The sequence below is a fragment of the Cataglyphis hispanica genome, chromosome 7 (genome assembly GCF_021464435.1).
Source record: "Cataglyphis hispanica isolate Lineage 1 chromosome 7, ULB_Chis1_1.0, whole genome shotgun sequence".
NCBI lineage: Eukaryota > Metazoa > Arthropoda > Insecta > Hymenoptera > Formicidae > Cataglyphis > Cataglyphis hispanica.
This window is the reverse complement of record NC_065960.1, coordinates 8,191,104-8,210,573: the sequence shown is the minus strand read 5'-3', so window position 1 is coordinate 8,210,573 and position 19,470 is coordinate 8,191,104. Positions and strand designations below refer to the sequence as shown.

Here is a 19,470-nt window from a genome sequence, read left to right as displayed (position 1 = left end):
TTAAGAAAAAGATTATGTATCTTTGAAAAAACCACATGCTTTAAAACAGAGATACAATAAAATATATATGCGTTATTTATATACACAACGACGCAATAAATCTCAAATCTTATCCGCTGCAACAGAGAACAAGCCCGTTTAATATATATTATATATCGAATACTTTTATTTCATTATAATTAATTAATTAATCTCGTCTTATATGTCATATACACCGTAGCGCGGTTTATAAAATTACAATTAGAAAACGTGAATGTTTATGAAAAAAAAAATAAAAACAGAGATTGCAACACGAGCGTTATTTTATTCCTCTCCGCTGGCATTTATTATAACTTTTCGATAAATCCAGCTCTTGTGTGTAACATGTATTTAATCATCTTATCGTGTGTACATACACAGACGAAAAGTGTGTATCGCGAAAATCTTATTACCACGTTGATACAGAGAATTTCGGACTGAAAGACAGATCTTTCTCGTACTAATCAGATGAATCTGTTTACTTGTAATCCCATATAATGAATCGACACATAATCATCCCTTACGCATTTACTAAGCATTTGCATGTACACTGCGACGCGTATTCTAGCCGTACGCTAAAGGCAGCTGCCTCTGATTCTCTCATTACAATTGAATCTTACATGTAATCGTAAATCTATTAAGCTGCAAAAATCTTTTTTTTTTTTTTTTGCACATAGAGAACATTTTCTGATATTCCTAATAATTTATTGGGTATATCGAGAATCTCTCAAACATCTTTGAATCTTACATTTTAATTTCACAAAATCATTTATACAGACAATCTTTATCTACGGAACAATTTTATATATGTCATATTAAGTTTTATCGCAATTTATCAGACAAGAATAACTTTTTTTCTCAATAAAATTAGACGGCCACGTTTAGCGTTAAATGTGCGGCAAAAATACGGACCTATGAGCTAATTCCTGTTTTTGGTCACAGATGCAAAGATGAATGTCATAAAAAACAAATATATATATGTAGGCTCTCATTCTTTTCTCTCTCTCATTCTCTCTCTCTCTCTCTCTTCCTCTCTTTCTCTCGCTTTCTACATAACAATGGAAACAATTTCTTTTCTCTCATCAATGTAAACAATTTATTTTACATAAAAGCAATACTCTGACATCAAAAAAAAGCGATCGTAATGGCTAATATATAATAATAAATAAAATATGAAATGTAAATGATGGGTATTTACAGATATGCAAATGGCAAAAAAAAAAACTATAACAGAAAAGAAATATAATTGAATGAGACGAATATAATTGCTCTTATGCAAATATATGAGCCGCTTGTTCTGAGAGCGGTGCAAGTCAATTCCGAAAGTCTCATTAAAATGCACATATCGCTTCTGCGTATTCACAATAAATTCTTAATGATAAATTCATCAGCCCGTACTTTATCCTTTTTTGTTATTCTTTTTATCGTATCTTTTTATCGCACAATCCACATTTAACAATAAGTAAAACGCTAAGTATAACATCAAATGCAATTATTGTAAAGTACACAAATAAAATTTGAAATCGGCTCATTGCATTTAGCAATAACAATAAATGTAGTCATATAATTCTCAGCCTATGATAACATCGAATGCATGTAACATCACATTTTTATGTTATATAAAATAAAACTCGATGATCATATTTAATCACTCAAATACGGGATGTGAATGCTGTTACTTCGTAATTAATTTTCGCAACGCTTTCAGAACGTACGGCTCTCGCGCACGCGTTTTATAAGACAGATTTCTTGTCGGCTGTTTGCGAAGAATTGCACAGCTTACTTGCGCTAAACATCTGTACACTTAGAACCTATGAAACGTGTGGCCGCAAAGCGTCCCAAGTAAACATCGAGGACGCTGAGGTCTCTTTGCACGGTAAACAGACGACACTGAGACCCGCCACGGAGACACAGTATACTAATTATATATCCAGCATGAACGCTTATTTCGCTAGAATAATTCATCTCTAATCAGAGGTATTCAACCTAGAGTAATCTCAAAAGAGCATTAAACAAATTTGTATATTTTAAGAAAAAAGCTTAAGAGATTTGACAAATAGGCGCAAAGATATAAAGGAAAATATTCTGTAATGTATAAACTTGTTGTGTGAGGAATTAGTTTCTCACAAAACATAGAGGAACATTGTACAAGTGGTTTTAAATAAAAATATAAAATATTATATTATATATAAAAGAAGATGTACATATACAAAAATGTGATTTTACAAAAATCCCTTACAGCTGAAAATATGTATGTATATTCGGAAATATAAAATTCTGAAAACATGTCTATAAAGATCTGAAAAGAAATGCTTTCAGAATTATATTGGAGGAAGGGTTGAATACCACTAATTCGTATAATATATTACAGGGAGCACCATGATAAACCCGTGCGCGTCTCTGTGTCCCATTTGGAAAAATGGATTAGCCATCTCGTGCACCCGGATTGACTTACACTAAACGTAAATGCAACAATTTCGATCGAGCGTCGCGAAGACGGGCCGAGATTCCGGACCAGCTCGCGAAATTCCCGCAAAATCAAGGTCAGCGACTTTGATTCCGGACAAGAGCATACAGTGTGCGAATTCGACACGAGATTATAATAAAATATCACAGTTCCGAGTCTCTGAAGAGTCGCTCCTGAAAATCATGGCTCTCCCTACGTTTATGCTACATGTCCGAGATAGTGTGAATTCCTTTTTTTTTCTTTTTAATCGTAAGAGACATTCTATTTAACAACAATCCTACGCTCTACTGTAAGATTATCTATTTCGGAAACCGTAACGATTAATAGTATAATATGCAATCCATATACAATTCGCTAGGGATGCTGTAGACTGTATTTACTGACTGCTAAATGTTTCAGGTGAATACTGTATGTACTTATATTACGCGTGTAAATGTATATAAATGGAAAAAGATTCGAGATGACATGTAGATTCGACGTAACATATGCCACGGAGAATAGCAATTGATTTCGGCGCTCGTTGAGAAAAGAGAAGAGACAATGATGAATGGCGCATCGCAAAAATCAGATTTACGGAAGAATGATAATGCAAACCAACTTTATTCTTTGCGTTTCATTGCTCTCGCATGGAAAAAATTATTATTCAAACCAAAATTTCAGATAAAAAATTTTTTTAAATCTTTTGATCCAAATAATAATTTCTTTGAAAAAATGTATTTCTTTTTTTTAAATAAAAAATTATCAAAAAAAAAATCTGAAAAAATGTTTTATATTAAAACTACAGCTGTAGCTCAAACAAAAACCATATTTTCCAAATGAACATATTATATACAAAACAAATTTTTAAACAAATGTCAGAATATAGTCACTGAATCGCCAAGAATTGCGTAACAATCAAATGTATCGCTATAATATACAAAGTATATTATGTGGTAAAATAGAAAAAAACATCTCGCTGGGTAAGTATATTATAAATACTATAATAATATAAAGTTCATGCACGTAAATATTTCTCAACGAATATCTGCATTTTATAATATAGTTTCAAGTGGTTCATATAGCTTGCAAATTCATTATTTTTGCCGTACCATACGAGGGGGATCAGTCAATTAATTTCAAAATCGTCAAGGATTTGTCATGGAAATGTATGTATTTTTTTGTCTTACTCTTAAAAATTAAGAATCTCAGGTAGTAACAAACTAAAAGTCATCTGGAAAAAAAAATTACTAAATTTAATTCCTTAATATGTTAGCCTTAACGTAAAACATTATTGATAAATATTATATAATCGAGTCATTAAAAAATATATATATAAACTCAAAATCTCATAACTTTACTTTTCACTTGTCATTTCTAATTTGTGAGGTTCAGTTTTATGTAATGCGTGTCGTCAGTCATGAGAATTTTGTTCTGCTGGAATGACTTTCCCCCTCTTTATTACATGAGTTATATAAAAATAAGCTAAATAGCTAAATGTAACACATAAAGCTAAATGATAATATACAACGCTTTTCACCCTTTAATCATACAATTTACATCTTCAATCTTCCCAAAATTATACTTCAGAAACTTATCAATTCCAATGTTAAGAGGCTATTGACAAAAGGCTAATTCAGCAAATGACATCATGCAAGTACAAAAAGTAGAAAAAACTGCGGAGATGCAATTGATTGCAGTTACAGCGTGAAACGTATTGCAATCTAAGACGCATAATCTAAGCATTTGTAAAAAATCTTACTTGACATCGCCCTTTTGAGACCGGTGGATCAAACAAAGGAGTGATTTGTACCGTTCGATGGGTACATTTTTTTCGGTAAAGTTAGCTAGTGAACAAAGAACGCATCGCAAAAATGGCCATTGACAGCCAAGTTAAAATATTCTAAATAGCTTAACAGATTGCACGGTTCAATGTTAATTATAGCGATTACGTTCGCCTTTCTCGATCATCTTGTATATCAATATCGCAAACAACTCCAGTAATCTCCACAATTCAAACATCTCTTCTTAATATCTCAATATTTGTGACTAAATATTTACATCGATGCGTTTTACAGCTTCAGTCTATTAAGCTTCGGAGCCGCGGCTTTGCGATAACTTCCTCGCTCTTCATTATCCTTAACCTAGGATTATCCTTAAACGCATTGCTTCCCTACTGAGCGGGTGGTTGAGGCTCGCTCGACATATTGGGATTCGGATATGGCAGGAAAGAATAGTTGGGATAGGGCGGCGGAGGATGCGGGAATGGTGAGTAATAATTAGGGGGATGTGAGGAGGGAGGAGCGTATCCTCTATGCATGTAAGGATCCGTCGGAGGTGGTGGACCATGAAACGCCGAATACATGCGAGCATAATCCGTGTTGTAGCTAGGTCCACCGTATGCTGGATAACCGGGTGCTCCTGCAGATTAATTTCGCCATTAATATTTTTGCTAATAAATATACAAAAGAAGAGACATCGCATTTCTTTAGAGTACAAAGTTCAAAAAGATATTAACATATTTAATTTGAGATGTATAGGCAGATGACAAAATTTTAGAGATGACTTTTTTGTCTAATTTTACTTAAGAATATAAGATTCTCACCACCTGGAGGATACGCTGCGGAAGAGCCAGGCGCCGGTGGATAATGTTGCGAATATGGATCATACGGGCCCGGTGGATACGGCCCTGGATAGCGCGTGCTAGTAGGATGACTAAACGCGGTAGGTATATGCGCAGTCTCATCTCTACTCGAGGAGGCCACCGTAGTGGTCACGGCTGCTGTGGTGTCTGTACCCTTAGATTCCGTCACGGAGTTGCTCGTTAGCGTTTTGGCAGTAATGCTCGGTACTTGAGAAGAGTAAGCAGTAGGCACGTTCATCACGTTCCTCTCGTCCGTAGGCTTTCCTAGGTCTGGTTGAGGCTTCGTCGTGTCTATTGGCAGTCTGCTGCTGGGATTCGCGGTGTGTGGTGGAACACTGGGGAAGTAAGTGCCGTAAGGATTGGATAGCGAGCGAGATCGTGGATCACTGTAGTCGTAGTATCTTGGATACTGAGCGTAAGGATACCCCTGAGGTACATTCGGCGTTGTTGGATCTCCCTGAATCACATTGTCTCGCATACTCGGAGTCGGCTCGGTGCTCTTCGGAGAAGTAATATTAGTGCTAGTGCACACTGAGATAGTTGAGGATGCAACGACGGAATCAGCGCTGCTTTTATGTGTTTCCGGACCTCTTACAGGTACAGATAATACCGGCGGCATCGACGACATCGGCATGCTCGATGGGGTTGACATAGTCGATGATATGCTCGATGATATCGGCATAGTCGACGTCATGCTCGATGATATGCTCGATGGTACATTCGATGGCATACTCGACGATATACTCGATGGTATACTTGACGGCATACTTGATGGTATCGACATGTTTGATGTTACTGGAATGCTCGGTAGCATCGGCATGGTTGATGGTACTGGCACAGCCGACGGTACTGGTGACGGTGTTAACAAAGATGGTGGCATCGATCCAGGAGTGGTTTGTGTCGCGACTTGTGGCGTCACCTGCGGCGATTCCTCGATGATGATATCATCATTGGAAGTATCTCGCTTTTCTGTCTGGCTATGAAAAGAGCGACCATAGTTTGTTAATGTATCTGGCTTAGAAGGCTCTTTCTCCGGCGGTGAACATTGTTTGTCAACAATCGACGGTAGTTCCGATTCAGATTGATCATGTTGTGTCTGTACGCTTTGCGCTAAAGAGACAGTGTCAGGTGTATAAACCTGAGTACCTTCTTCAGAAGATTTCGGCAAAGATGTGTCTGTATCCGAATTGGTAGTACGAGTATGATTAGACGGGCTATATTCGGTGTTCGAGCTCACTTCGGCCACTACGTCCTCCAATCTAACTTCTTCGACTCGTTGCTCGGTTCTCAGTTGACCGTCGGACGAATTAGAATTATCTCCGAGTGTGGAATGATCCACTGGCTCTTGTTTCACTTTCGGTAACCTCGACAGAGAAACCTGGTTAGTTAGGTTTACTTGACTCAGATAAGGTTTGGCAGCTGCTGTAGCGACCGGTTTCGGTCTCTTGGAAATTTCTTTATCGCCAAATGGCTTATAACCTGGACCCGGTGATGGTTTACAGGGAAGTCGACTACCAGTCTGGTTATTCGAAGATGATTTAGGTATTATGGAAATTGCAGAGTTATTTCGTAAGGGGAAGCCAACTTCAGATTTAGAATTCCTCTGTATCATCGAAGAAACTGCCAAATGAAAAATGTCAAATTTTTAAATGATGCAATGTTTCTAAATATATTACAAGAACTAGGATTAATCATCAATAATACATTAACTCACCTTTCTTCGGCTCCTCTTCCCGCTTTTGTTGATTCAATTTAAGCGCAGTGCGAATCGCTATAATTTTGCCGGATTCGAGCTGCATGTAAATGCCTTTCGGACTCTTCAGCACCATTACTCGTTGTCCCGCTTTCAGAACGATACTTCCTTTGTCCGGAGAATTGGTCGGGATAACCACATCCAAAGGTAGCGTCATCTCTTGCGCACTCATTCCTTGCCTTTGCCACACCTCTGCTGGAATCCATCTACTACCAGTTACATTTCGCGGACCTAATCCTTCAGCGCCTCGCTGTTGCATCGGTCTCACGGAAGCAACAGGTTTCGGCGTGGTTCCTCCTCCATCACCGCCACGAATCGCTCTGATTTGTAATCCACCTGCTAGAATAAATAATCGCAATACACAGTTAGCTTTTAATTTATAATAAAATTTGTGTGTGTATGTGTTAAATATAAATTATACCTCGCGTGGCTGTATTCCCTGGAACGTAGTTATAACTCGGCCTTGAACAATTAGCTGCCATCTTCTCAAGTTCGTAGCCGCGACGAGCTAATCGTTTCTCAGCCTGACTGAGTTTTTTATCTTTCCGATCGACAAGCAAACTCTCATGATGAAATGGTTGCTTGGTTAGCAATGAAGAATGGCGTTCTAGCACGCAATGCATAACTTCGTCCGTGTAGCTATCCTTAGTCTGCGAGAAATCTTGTACTTGACTGTCCTCCTCCCAATCCCACGACAATGTCGTCGCCTCTTTCAGCGAAAGATGTGCGTCAGGATTACACTGATCAACTACCCGGTCTGCCATACCTTGTTTGCTAATTTGTCGATCATAGATCTTCCTCTCCAAACAATTATCAGTAACTAATCGATAAACGAAACACGGCTTCTGCTGACCATATCTGTAAACTCTACACACAGCTTGCGTATCGTGGCACGGATTCCAGGAAGCATCAAATACGATCGCGCGATTCGCACCGACAAGATTAATACCTAATGAACCTGCCCGTGTCGAAACTAGAAATAGATGAATCTTTGGATTATTGTTGAATTCGTTGATAAGTTTCTCGCGCTCTAAAGCACTGGTGCTTCCATCTAATCTATAATAATTCACATTCTTAATCCAAGCGTCAGTCTGTCCGTCTGGATACTTTAAGCTATTTCGTGCTAAAAAATCTTCTATGAGATTCAATGTAAACAGTGACTGCGAGAATGCAAGCACACGATCTCCCAATTTGATAGCTTCTTCGAGGATACAAAAGAAAATAACCATTTTTCCGGATGCATCTATCAATCCAGGTATATAGTTCTTCATCAACTCTGTCGCCTGTAACAAAATTAGACGTTATAATATCACTACTAAAAGATATAAAATAATTAATTTTCATCAAAATTCCATTAAAAAAAAATTATGTTTTATTATCGTATTTTATAAAACAATCATTTTTTTAACTTTTAATGTATTAAGATAAGCAAAATATAGCAATATATATTAACATACCCAGTCATATGGAATCCCAGGATCTTCCTTTCCAATAGGAGAACTCTTACAATCTTTTTCCTCGTCTTTCGTGAGAATCTCGTCATCAGATTTGTCCTCTTTATCCTTTTCCAATTGATCTTCTTTCTCCCTCTCATCCTCCTTTAATAATTCGTTCTGATTCAATCGAGAATTATTCGTTGAATTAATCCCCTGTCCCGATTGTCTAGATGCAGATGTAGTCGAACTCTGGCGATTCGATTCCGCGGGATAATTCAGCGCACCAGAGAAATTATTCGAATGCATCGGTTGACTCTGCACGCCAATACTAGATGTCATGTCTTTATTGCTTTTATCACACTGTGGAGGATGAGTACCGGACTGCTGAGAAGTTTTCGCAGACTCATCGGTCCGTGAGTTCATATCCGAATTGTGATTAGCATAATCGTATGATTGATTCGGATAATTTTGCGGCGAAAAATAATTGTTCTGATAACGATTCACGCCCGAGTTCATTTGATCTCTGTAATACGTGTCGTTGCACTGTTGATCTGGCCGGAACGTTTGCGAGTAATTACGTTGCCAATAGGGATCGTCCGCGCTCTTCATCTGTCCGACTGACGTTGCCGAGTTCGAACCATCTGACGAATAACTTGGCATAACAGGGTTCTGGGTTTGCGGTTGGTTGACGGTGTAATTGTTGCCGGAATTGCTAGCAGTACTTCCACCCGAGCGATCGTTCGGAAATTCGTTTGCAGCATAACCTTGCGTTTGCTGCGATACCACTGCCACGTCCGGTCTGGAGTAAAGTTGATCGTTTGGACCTAGTGATGGATTGGATTGTTGTTGATTCGGTGGATATTGAGTCATAGTCTGACTCTGGGCCACTTGCGCTTGCTGCGCGGTGCCGTATCGATGACCAGCGGGAATCTGTGACATCGTGCCAGGATGATTCGATGAATAACCAGAATGAGTCTGATTAGATGGCGGCGCCGGACTCTGCTGACTCTGTTGATTCTGCTGAGGATACGGTGTCGCCTGAGTGGAAGCGGCTTGAGACACCATATGATGCCCATATCCTGCGTGAACTGCGTTCTGCGAATTCGAGGCCGAACCTTGCTGATCCGGAGGATACCTATGCGTCTGATTCTGCGCGTTGACATTTTGCGCGGGCTGATTGGCCGGATAATTGGACTGGTTTTGCGCCACATTCATTTGAGTCGGTGGTGCTGGAGTATAACCACGCATTGAACCCTGCGTCACAGGTCCCTGATTTGATTGATTCGGCTGTATATAACCATGAGATGAAGCCTGCGACATCGGAGTCGCTGATGCCTGATTGAACGTATGCTGCGGAGTCTGTGGTGGAGTTGGATTCACCTGCGTAGAATAGGGATGCGACTGACTTTGAAGAGACATACCCTGAGATTGCTGACCGGTGTATGAATGAGACTGAGTCTGCAGACTTAGGTTCTGTTGATTTTGCTGGTTCGGCGAGAAGCCTCGATTTTGACCAGGTGATGTATTCTGACCTTGCTGTGGCGGCAACAAATAACCAGTAGTCTGAGTTTGGTTCTGAGTCGGAGGCTGACCTTGTTGTGATACAGAATAGCCCATCGCTGAGTTCTGCAGTGGTTGCGCATCGTTTCGTGGATATATCGGATTCGTCTGGGCCGGCGTCGGCGTGTAATTTTGATTCTGATTCGTGGTATATGATGAGTAATCTGTCATCGGCATATTCGCGGACTGATTCGGTATCTGAGCCTGAAAGGAAGATTGATTGGATACCTGGGAATAATTGCTAGGTCCTTGATTCAAATTTGGCGTATAATTACGCTGCTGATCCTGATAGGGATAACTTTGTCGCGAAAACATTCCTGGTGCTTCGTAATTATTTCCTTGATTTTGATCTGGTCTGAAATCAGATCCAGCCGTTGCACCGCCATATCTCTGAGGATGATTCGTTGACTGTTCATTCGACTGCATGTAATTTTGCGATTGATTGGCGTATCCCTGCGTCGTATTATAGCCCGATGTTTGAGTATATGACTGAAATGGTTGATTATTATATCTCTGTTGTCCTTGATTATTATAAAACTCTCCATGATTATATTCGCCATGATTATTATTATCATTCCTATAATATGTGTTTTGATCATTCGGACGATAGTTCTGATAATTGTGAGGAGGATAAGATCCCTGGTGCATAGAATTGGAATATCCCGAGCTGGAAACTGGCATTGGATAATTAGTATAATTATTTTGCTTCGGAGTATTGTGTGCATTCTCAGCTTCCACGTTATCGTTGCTGGATGACGAAGAAGCGTTCGGTTGTACGCTAGCAGCGGGTTTGTTCTTTATCGTCGTGCCTTTCTTGGATTTCTTCGATTCACCCTTTGACTGACGTGCTTTAGATTTCTTGCCACCCCCCGTAGATTTTTCTCCAATCGTCTCTTCCAGGTCTAAATCATCCTCCTCGTTCGCCTGACGTTTGCGAAGAAAATGGTACAGAATATCTGGATGATTCCAGATCTTGCAACACACGGCAAAAGCTTTTAACGGATTTGGCACCGCGCGCGTTTTCACTACTTGATTCATAAACGTATCGTACAATTTACGCTGATGAGGCGTCATCCTAATGAGAAGAATATATTCTTCCTTGCGAGGTAACGACATTTGCAACACAGAGTGAGATCTTCTCTGCACAAAACCTTCCAATAAAGCATGCAGAACATGCGCGCGATACCGCATCAAGCGTATATCCTGCGGCGTGGAATCAATACATTGGCCATTCTGAATCGGTCTTTCGAACATGTTACAAAATTCGCTTTTAGTACCTAAATAATTCGGTCTCACAAAATCCACCATACACCAATATTCCAGGAGATTATTCTGCAATGGATAACCGGTCAGAACAACCCTGCGTTTCGTGCGCATCTGCTTCAATGCCATACTGATACTAGCGTGCGAGTTCTTAATGCGATGACCTTCATCGCAGATTACCAAATCTGGTCCAGGGTTTACAAGAGCCGTGTGCATTTCGTCCAACAATCCTTTGTTCTTATCTTCCTCTTCTACATCCACGGTATCCTTGAAGGGTTGACCGCGTTTCCGTTTCGCCTTATTAGGTTTCTTCAAAGACAATTGTCTGTACAATTCATAACCTATCAGTAAAACGCCACCAGACGATTGCCATTCTTGGATTACCTTTGCTCTCGCCGTCATAGTTTTATGCGAATCATTCAGAATATGCAGGTGAAAGTGCCTCGGACGTACTTCCATGCCAATGGGCGTGTTTACGCTGTATGGTGTCTTTACCTTCTCAATTGTCTCCTTCTTGTCTTCTGTTAATTCCTTTGTTGTCGACGTACTCTCTTCTTTTTTAATCATCTCTTCCGGTTCCTTCTTTACGTTCACTTCCGCATTCTGAGACGGCAGCATTCCTCCTGACAGCATATTCTCCCTCTTCGGTTCTTGTTCCAATTCATGTTGATTAGTTTGACTACCATAATTCAAAAAAGTGCCAGAAGCATTATTATAATTTGGATACATCGGCGCAGAATGATGATCCATGCCCGGGTACATCGCAGCAATGTTTCGATTCTCCATATCAGGATACATAGAATTACTCTGTGATCGATTCTCCATACCGGGATACATAACGCCAAGAGCTTGATGTTCCATGCCGAATTTTGGTCCCGTCATATTCTGTCCGGGCGGCATGCTATGGCAATTTACTGGATCGGATTTCATTGGATCGGGAAAATTATGAAGCGAATTCGGATTTGTGTTGTATATGGGATTTTGCGGTATCTCGCCCTGATGATAGTTCGGCGGCATATGTGGCGCACGCGGTTCAGTTATGTTCTTATTCATCATAGAATCCTGCATATAACTTCCCGACATTATGTTACGCGGTTCATAACCATGATGAGGATTCGCATAGGGATTCTCGGACATGACATTCATCGGTTGTTGTGAAGCGTCCTGGCCAAAACGATGCGCAGATTCTGTGCTGATAGGCCGCGACATATGAGATATATCACTCTGACCGCAACTTTCTTCTTTCATCTCATGTTTCATATCCATTCCGGGCTCTATCTTGACATTCGTAGCCTTAGATTGCTTCTCGGCAGTAATAGCGGGATCTTCGTACGGTAACCACATGTTAAACTCCGCTAACCAGTTTTGAAGTGTATTTATGGGCATGATGCAGAGGACAGTCTTGGCAGTGGTGCATCGAAAAAAAATGTCACAAAAACTAGCGATTTGGAGGGTCTTGCCCAATCCCATACTATGAGCGAGAATACAGCCGAAACCGCTGCTGGTCTTATACCTTTCAATAGTCTCAATGATGTTGTCAAAAAGAAAACGTATACCGCCGATCTGATGCGGCTTAATAATGCGGGCTACTTGCGGTGCCAAAAACACATCCGGTTCGGTTTCAGGATGGCCAACGTTTATTAACACTCGCCCATGCTCGTCCGGTACATTGTACCGATCGTTGGTGTGCATGCCGGAATTAGATGGATCATCCTCATTGTCGGTCTCCTCTTCACCGCTGGGATCGCTCAGGACTATACAATCATCGTCTGAACTCTCACTCGAACTGGATATCGTCACTACATCTTTGCCCTTGGGCGGCCTCTGATATTTGGGCACGCCAGGTGTCTTTCGCATCGCGTGTATTTGCTTTTCACGTATCATCTCCTCAGCTTCCACGTCAGATATCTCTGAATCGGAGTAATACTCTACACGGTCCATTGGTTCCTTCTTAGGCACCACTGGCGATATACTCACGGATGGTGTCATCATGCGAATCCTTTGCTGCAGCATATTTGGCGCACCAGAACGATTCGGAACTCGCGAAATAGACGTCTGCGCTCCTTGGTAACCGCCTCTACCTTTCTGCCAACGCATCCCACTGTCCATCGATCTCCTTTGAATGTGTCCCGCTTGCATCCCGGCTGTCTGAGTAGTCTGAACGCCCGTACCAGAACCAGAGTTCACTTTCAAAAGCACAGTACTCGGCAAACGAACCTGGGTAGACGACGTAATCGACGATGATGACGGAGACGACTGTGAGATCATGGTAGCGCCAGTCTGATTTTGCTTTGTCTGTAAAAGGCTGATGACGCGTGTCTGTGCCTTATTGCTCTGCGCCTTGTTAATCGCTATCTGACGCTGCACTTCGCGGATGATCCTCTGTTGCTCCTGAACTCGCCTGAGACGCTCCATCTCCTGTCTCTGAGCGGAAAGCGTGGCTTCGTCAAGTTGCGCCTCGTCCATCACTTCCCGGATGTTCCTTCGCATGTTGGCTAACTTCTTTTCTGATTTCAACTCGCATTCCGACGTACTACCCTCCGTATTACTATCTTCCTTCTTTGCTTTTTTCTTCGCGTTGTCAGAATGATCGGAATCCGCATGTCTCTTGTTACTATCAGCGCCTTCCTCTTCCGCGGAGTGTCCATCCGCTTTTTCGTTATCCATGCTCTCCTCATCCTCCGAATCTTTTGATATCGGTTTTCCTAGTAAATCGGCCTCGGATACTTCCTGGCCTTCTATGGGCGCTCCTTTTAATAATACAAGAATAAAATCATTAGAGTACAATATAATGTAGTAAAGATATATAATAATTTCAATATTTATTTAACTAAATAATGATTTATTATATCACGTTGTTATAATACACACAAAGCTATCATAAAAAATTAAACAACTATAATTAAAAAGATATGACAAAGAAATATAATATAACTATTTCTCTATTTTATAATTTATAAAAAACAGTATAAAGCACATATTTTTTTAGAAATCAGTTTTATAAAGAATACAGATTTATAAACTATTAATAATTGACTAAATTTACTTAATTATAATACAAGATTATATAAAATTAGATTAAAATAAAATAAAATTTTATTCTATTTTATTCAATTTAAAAAATTTAATGCTGATTATTAATTATGCTGATTATGATTATTAATTATTAAAAATGTAGAGTCGTAAAATATTTGTTATAAAAGATAATTTAATAAATAATAATAGAGTAAATTTTTTATTACAATATTTTACTTTTTAGATTAAATATGTTGATAGTGAAGAAATTGTATATAGTACATGGTATATGTTATATAAAATATGATATAAAACATTGATATAAACAATGATATAAAACATTTTTGACCAACCTTCTAATGGCAAAGTGTCCAAGATGTTAACTTGTTCTTCATCATCCTCTTCTTGAGACGGATGATGTTGCTGCCTATCTGAATCTATTCTAACACCGATCTGCGAGTCGATCGTTTCGTCCAGATCCATATCGTCCCCCGAACCCTCGGAGCGTATCTCTTCTATTTCCTCGGATTGTAAAGCATCGAGTTTCTTCTCCTGCTCTCCGTCTGTTGTTTCGCCGCTCGATTCATCCGAACTTTCGTCATTGGTTGCCTGCGGTTCTGTATTCATGTTTGCACCGGTTGCAGTCTCATTCGTCATCATATTTGTCTCACTGGGCTTAGATCCTCCGCGAGGAGTCACACGTTCGATTGTGACGTCCCCGATACGTGTCAGAAAACTGTCTAGACTATTAGACATGGTGTGCACTGTCCATTAAGTCACAATATATATCTTAATGATATATAGCATATCATGGAATGTCTCACACACATTTAAACATGACTCTAATATCTATTAAGCTTAACACCTTAACATTACTGTGTCATTTATACACATTTCCACACTTTCCTGTAACAATATATAATCTTAATATCTGTTATTTTATCAGATGTATTAGTAAGAAACTGCTATTTGTTGACAAAGAGACAAGATCAAATAATAAAATCTTTTAGTTACAAAGTTTTTACTATTTGAAATTATATAATAGATACATGATATAAAATGAAATAATGCTTTGAATACTTATCATCAAATAACAAAAGATTAAAAGTTTTAAAATAATAAAGTTTATTTTCTAATTTTCTAGTAATCAAGGTTTATGCAATAATCTTATTAATATATAAAATTTATAAACAGTTAAAATTAATATACATGTAAATATTTCAATAATATAATTAAAAAATGCATAATAAAATAAATTTATATAAAAAACATGTAATAAATTTTATTTTGCTGAATAAATAATTCTATTAGATTAAATTCTGTAAGTGAATATATATTTGATCACTTTTCTCAGTTAAAAAATCTATTTATTCGTTTATAAACAAAACAAGACATATATACATATTTAAAAAATATTCTAGACTACCACAACTCTCATAATATAAAATAATGTAAAATAAAATATTCACTGAGATGAAAGTATGCGATAGCATTCACACAAATATTTCAGCATTAGATATTAAAATTATCTCACAGAAAAAAGCTTTGTAATCTCTCAGAGTATTTCAATGTAATACTTGGCTAATTCATAATATTCATTCACATATGAGAAAAAATCCTGTGTGCCAATAGCATCTAATAAATCTATGGAATACCAAGAGAGAATACTGAGACTTGTCAAGTATAAATCTCATAAAATCTTTCCAGAATCAAACTTATTTCAAGGATCGCATAGTCTGCAGAGACATACGCACTTACAATTCTTTGCTCTACAGAATATCCTCTCAAAGCTTTCGATCACAAACTGATTGAACACAGTTTGTCGAACAACTGATTCAGTCCACAACAGGGACACGACATCATACACGTGAATTGTATAATCAAAACATTCCATTCGCATATCGACACGCATAATCCACAAATCCAGGATAACCCACGGTGACGACGGTGAGTAGCTGTCAAATGTAATCAGGAAGCAAAAACGAGAGATAAGGAAATAGGCCAGAATGTTTGTTTACGTACTTATATATATACGATGAGTGTCTTCAATACTTCATCGTCGTTCCCTATCACCGCCGTCGTAGATGCGTCCCGACATTCTTTTCACTCTCTTTCTTGCTTTACTTTCTTTCTCAATCAACTGCTTGGCAATCACGCGCGCGCGATAGACGCCATGGCCGGTCTAGCTCGCGTCTGATCCTCTGATCCTCAGACGCCGAGTGATCTCGTAGCCGAGCGATGTCACGGCATCGTCGTTCCCTCGCGTGCAACGAGTTCGGTCGCACGACCAGGTTGCGCTTCCATGCCAGCCTACGAGACAGGGAGAGGAGGAGGAGGTAAAGATCCCGTCCGCGTCGCGCCGTACCGCACCTCACCACGCCGTGTCGCGCCGCAAGTCCCCGCGCGCAACCTTAGCACACTTAGGTTAATACCAAGTATCACCGAGTATCGCGCACTGCTCCCGAGGACCCGATCCTCACGCGAGCACCCCGCGCGAAACGTCCACGGCACCTCGTGGCATTTTTTCTTCCTCTCTTCTTACCCTCACGCGTTCCTGCCCGACAGCGTACTCCGCTCGGCGAACGCCATCTTGACTGCACTACCGTCGTTGCACATCCGCTACGAATAAGCGCGCGAATGATGGTCCAAGAACTAGATGCGATTCCATTGAATAACGTCGTCGAGCGCGATTTATCTTAGCCAAATATCAAAATTCTATACTTGTCATGACAATGCATTTTGCACCTCGAAATATAGTCTTTCCAAGAATCAATGGAAAACTTATTATTGCTAGACATTTTTAAATACAGCCTCTCAAGTTACGCTCGAGACCATGATTTATGACCATTTACTGTGAAATCACAAGGTCGCAAACAGCGACCTGAAACTTTCTAATTTTTTTTTTTAGTTCATTCTTGATGATTTCCCATCATTGAAAACCGCGCGTTTTTAAATATTCAATTAAAACAATCATTCATTTGGGCATGCTATTTTTGTTATACATTTTTATATCAATATTAAAGTATTCTATCGGGAAGAGAGTTTTATATAGTGTCAGTATATTAAATATTTATTGAGAGAAAAAAGATCCTTTTCCTCCCTTCTATTAATTAAAATTAGAATTCATAATTAGAAATTAAACATTGTCTTATTATTGTTTATTTTACATAACTCGAATCATTTTGCTAAAAATGAAAAGAAAGAATTTGAATAAAACTTTCTGAAAGTTCTCATGAAAATTGGAAAAACGAAAAATATAAGATATTATACATTTAAATCTTGTATATCTGTATACTTCTCTCAATATTTTCTTATATAATAAGATATATATATATATATATATATATATATATATATATATATATATATACACATATACAATGTATAATGTTACAATTATAGCAACTTTATTAAAATAAATGCATATTAAAATAACTGACACATACATTAAACTTACAAACACACATATATAATTGTATGTCCAAAAATATTTATATTCTTTATGACATAAGAGTTTATCTAAACAGTTCGTATCATAAAGACTACATATTTAACATTATTATTAAGTGCTAAATGTGACTAAATATATATATATATAACTAATAGAGCTCATATTTATATATAGAAGATCAAGACCATCTTTTATTATAACAATATTGTGCATACACTTAAAATATATGATAATAAACATCATTTTACAATCAAAGCCACATTTAGCGCAGTATGTTAAAAAATATATATCTTTTTTTATAAAACACATAACTTATATTTGAAAGATGTGAGTAAAAATCTTAAAAATGTGACAAGAACTTTATCACCTATAATACATATGTATAAATCTTCTATCTTTAATTTGCATTTTCACAAGCATCAATCCAATCATTATATACATCTAAAGGTTCCGATAATAAATTTATTGTTGTTTGAAAGTCTTCCAAGCACACCCTACAAGTTATTCTGGCAGTACTCCTCGACTTATCCCTGAAATCACAAAGAGAATTTTATTTGTAGAAGAATATTAATTTAAGTTTATTGATAAATTGATTATCACTTTATCAACTTACTAATGAATCAAATTTAAGATGTATGTAATAAGATTCATGTAATTAAACTGACAAAGTAAGCGTAATTCTCTCTAAATCGATATTACTTTATAAACTTATTGGAAATATCAAGAAAATTTAATCGGCCATGAATTTTATCGAGTGCTATTTTAAAACGAAACATTTGTGTGATTTTATTTCGACATGCTTATATACTCGTAAGTTTTTCATACTCACATCTTAACCTCGCACGACTTCTCGTGATTGCAAAACGGACAATTAAATTGTGTATCCAACGGTTGAATAGCCTTTTTCTTGCTAGGCGGTTTTCGTTTACTCTTGCGTCGACCCATCTTCTCTCAATCGAAAATTATATTATTTCGATCTTACAAAATATCCGATTTACCGATATTCATAAGCTTTTCGGATTTTGTTTTTCTTCTTTTATTTATAAGAGAGTATTTGCACTTTTTTTCTCTTTACTTGAGGTATCAATGATTATATGTCATTGTCATACGATTTCTGTTTCCAAGATAATCTTTTCGTTGTGTTTTAATGGTTATGTTTAGGACGCGAACGAACCGCTTTGTTAGGTTAGGTCGATTACATTTTTCGCATACGAGCGTCGAAAGCGATATCAATATTAGTTAAATATCAAATTTATCATTATAAGAGAATTTCGTGTGTATTCTCCATAAAATTATTTAATTTTTTCAATTTTTTCTTAATCTATTCTGTTCAAGATTTTTAGCGCCTAATATTTCATATATATTAGCACCTATCCTAAAGGCGCTTTATCATGCAATGAATTTGTACCAATTGCTTATCGAATAAAGAATGTCTAGATTCTTGATAGAAATTTTAGAAATATTCTTCTTGACAGCCAAATTGCGCGTTTGATGAATTGTTTGTTATACAAATATCAATCCCAAGCCACAGTGATCATGCCGCCATTTTTTCACTTTTTTTAGCTGGCACAATAGCGTCAACTAATTCATTTTAGAGCCGGCGAAAGATGGAACTACATACCAGATTCACTTTTCTGTGCCACGGTAAAACAGCCGATGGATGCATGTCCGTGCTAAATTCATATAATTGTGGATCAAAAATGCGAAAATATATTATAGATTTATTAATGTTTTATTAGCTGCGCGTGATGTTTTATAATTCTAATATAAACTATTATTTTAGTAAATTTATTACATTTATTAAACTATGAATTAAGAAAATTGATTGAAGAAAATTTTTATTTCATTTCAAATTTTTATTTCATTTCAAAAATATAAATGTAGCTT

General features: G+C 37.9%; 2 protein-coding genes across 4 annotated transcripts; both read right to left on the bottom strand.

The window, feature by feature from the left end:
- Positions 1–284: 284 nt before the first annotated feature.
- LOC126851220 (uncharacterized) lies at positions 285–16,729 on the bottom strand. 3 transcript variants are annotated; one of them, XM_050594938.1, is made up of 8 exons: positions 16,155–16,729; positions 15,891–16,087; positions 14,486–15,038; positions 8,316–13,867; positions 7,280–8,141; positions 6,820–7,197; positions 5,067–6,725; positions 285–4,882 (listed from the first exon to the last, which is right to left on the bottom strand). In XM_050594938.1, the coding sequence occupies exons 3-8, from the start codon at positions 14,886–14,888 to the stop codon at positions 4,635–4,637; spliced, it is 9,102 nt and encodes a 3,033-aa protein (XP_050450895.1). In that variant the 5' UTR covers positions 14,889–15,038; positions 15,891–16,087; positions 16,155–16,729; the 3' UTR covers positions 285–4,634. The 3 variants fall into 3 exon arrangements, with proteins under 3 accessions (XP_050450895.1, XP_050450897.1, XP_050450896.1); XM_050594940.1 differs by having other exon boundaries at positions 5,070–6,725; positions 15,891–16,729; XM_050594939.1 differs by lacking the exon at positions 15,891–16,087.
- A 1,017-nt stretch (positions 16,730–17,746) lies between these two features.
- On the bottom strand, positions 17,747–19,170 carry LOC126851258 (transcription elongation factor 1 homolog). The gene is made up of 2 exons (XM_050595012.1): positions 18,413–19,170; positions 17,747–18,113 (listed from the first exon to the last, which is right to left on the bottom strand). The coding sequence occupies exons 1-2, from the start codon at positions 18,526–18,528 to the stop codon at positions 17,981–17,983; spliced, it is 249 nt and encodes an 82-aa protein (XP_050450969.1). The 5' UTR covers positions 18,529–19,170; the 3' UTR covers positions 17,747–17,980.
- Positions 19,171–19,470: the final 300 nt, after the last annotated feature.

Coding starts and splice junctions, on each gene's coding strand:
- LOC126851220 (XM_050594938.1), bottom strand. CDS start 14,888: ATGTCTAATAGTCTAGACAGTTTTCTGACACGTATCGGGGACGTCACA. Junction 8,142..8,315: donor CTGGGATTCCATATGACTGG/GTATGTTAATAT, acceptor ATTTTGTTACAG/GCGACAGAGTTGATGAAGAA. Junction 6,726..6,819: donor GGAAGAGGAGCCGAAGAAAG/GTGAGTTAATGT, acceptor TTCATTTGGCAG/TTTCTTCGATGATACAGAGG.
- LOC126851258 (XM_050595012.1), bottom strand. CDS start 18,528: ATGGGTCGACGCAAGAGTAAACGAAAACCGCCTAGCAAGAAAAAGGCT. Junction 18,114..18,412: donor AAGTCGTGCGAGGTTAAGAT/GTGAGTATGAAA, acceptor TTGTGATTTCAG/GGATAAGTCGAGGAGTACTG.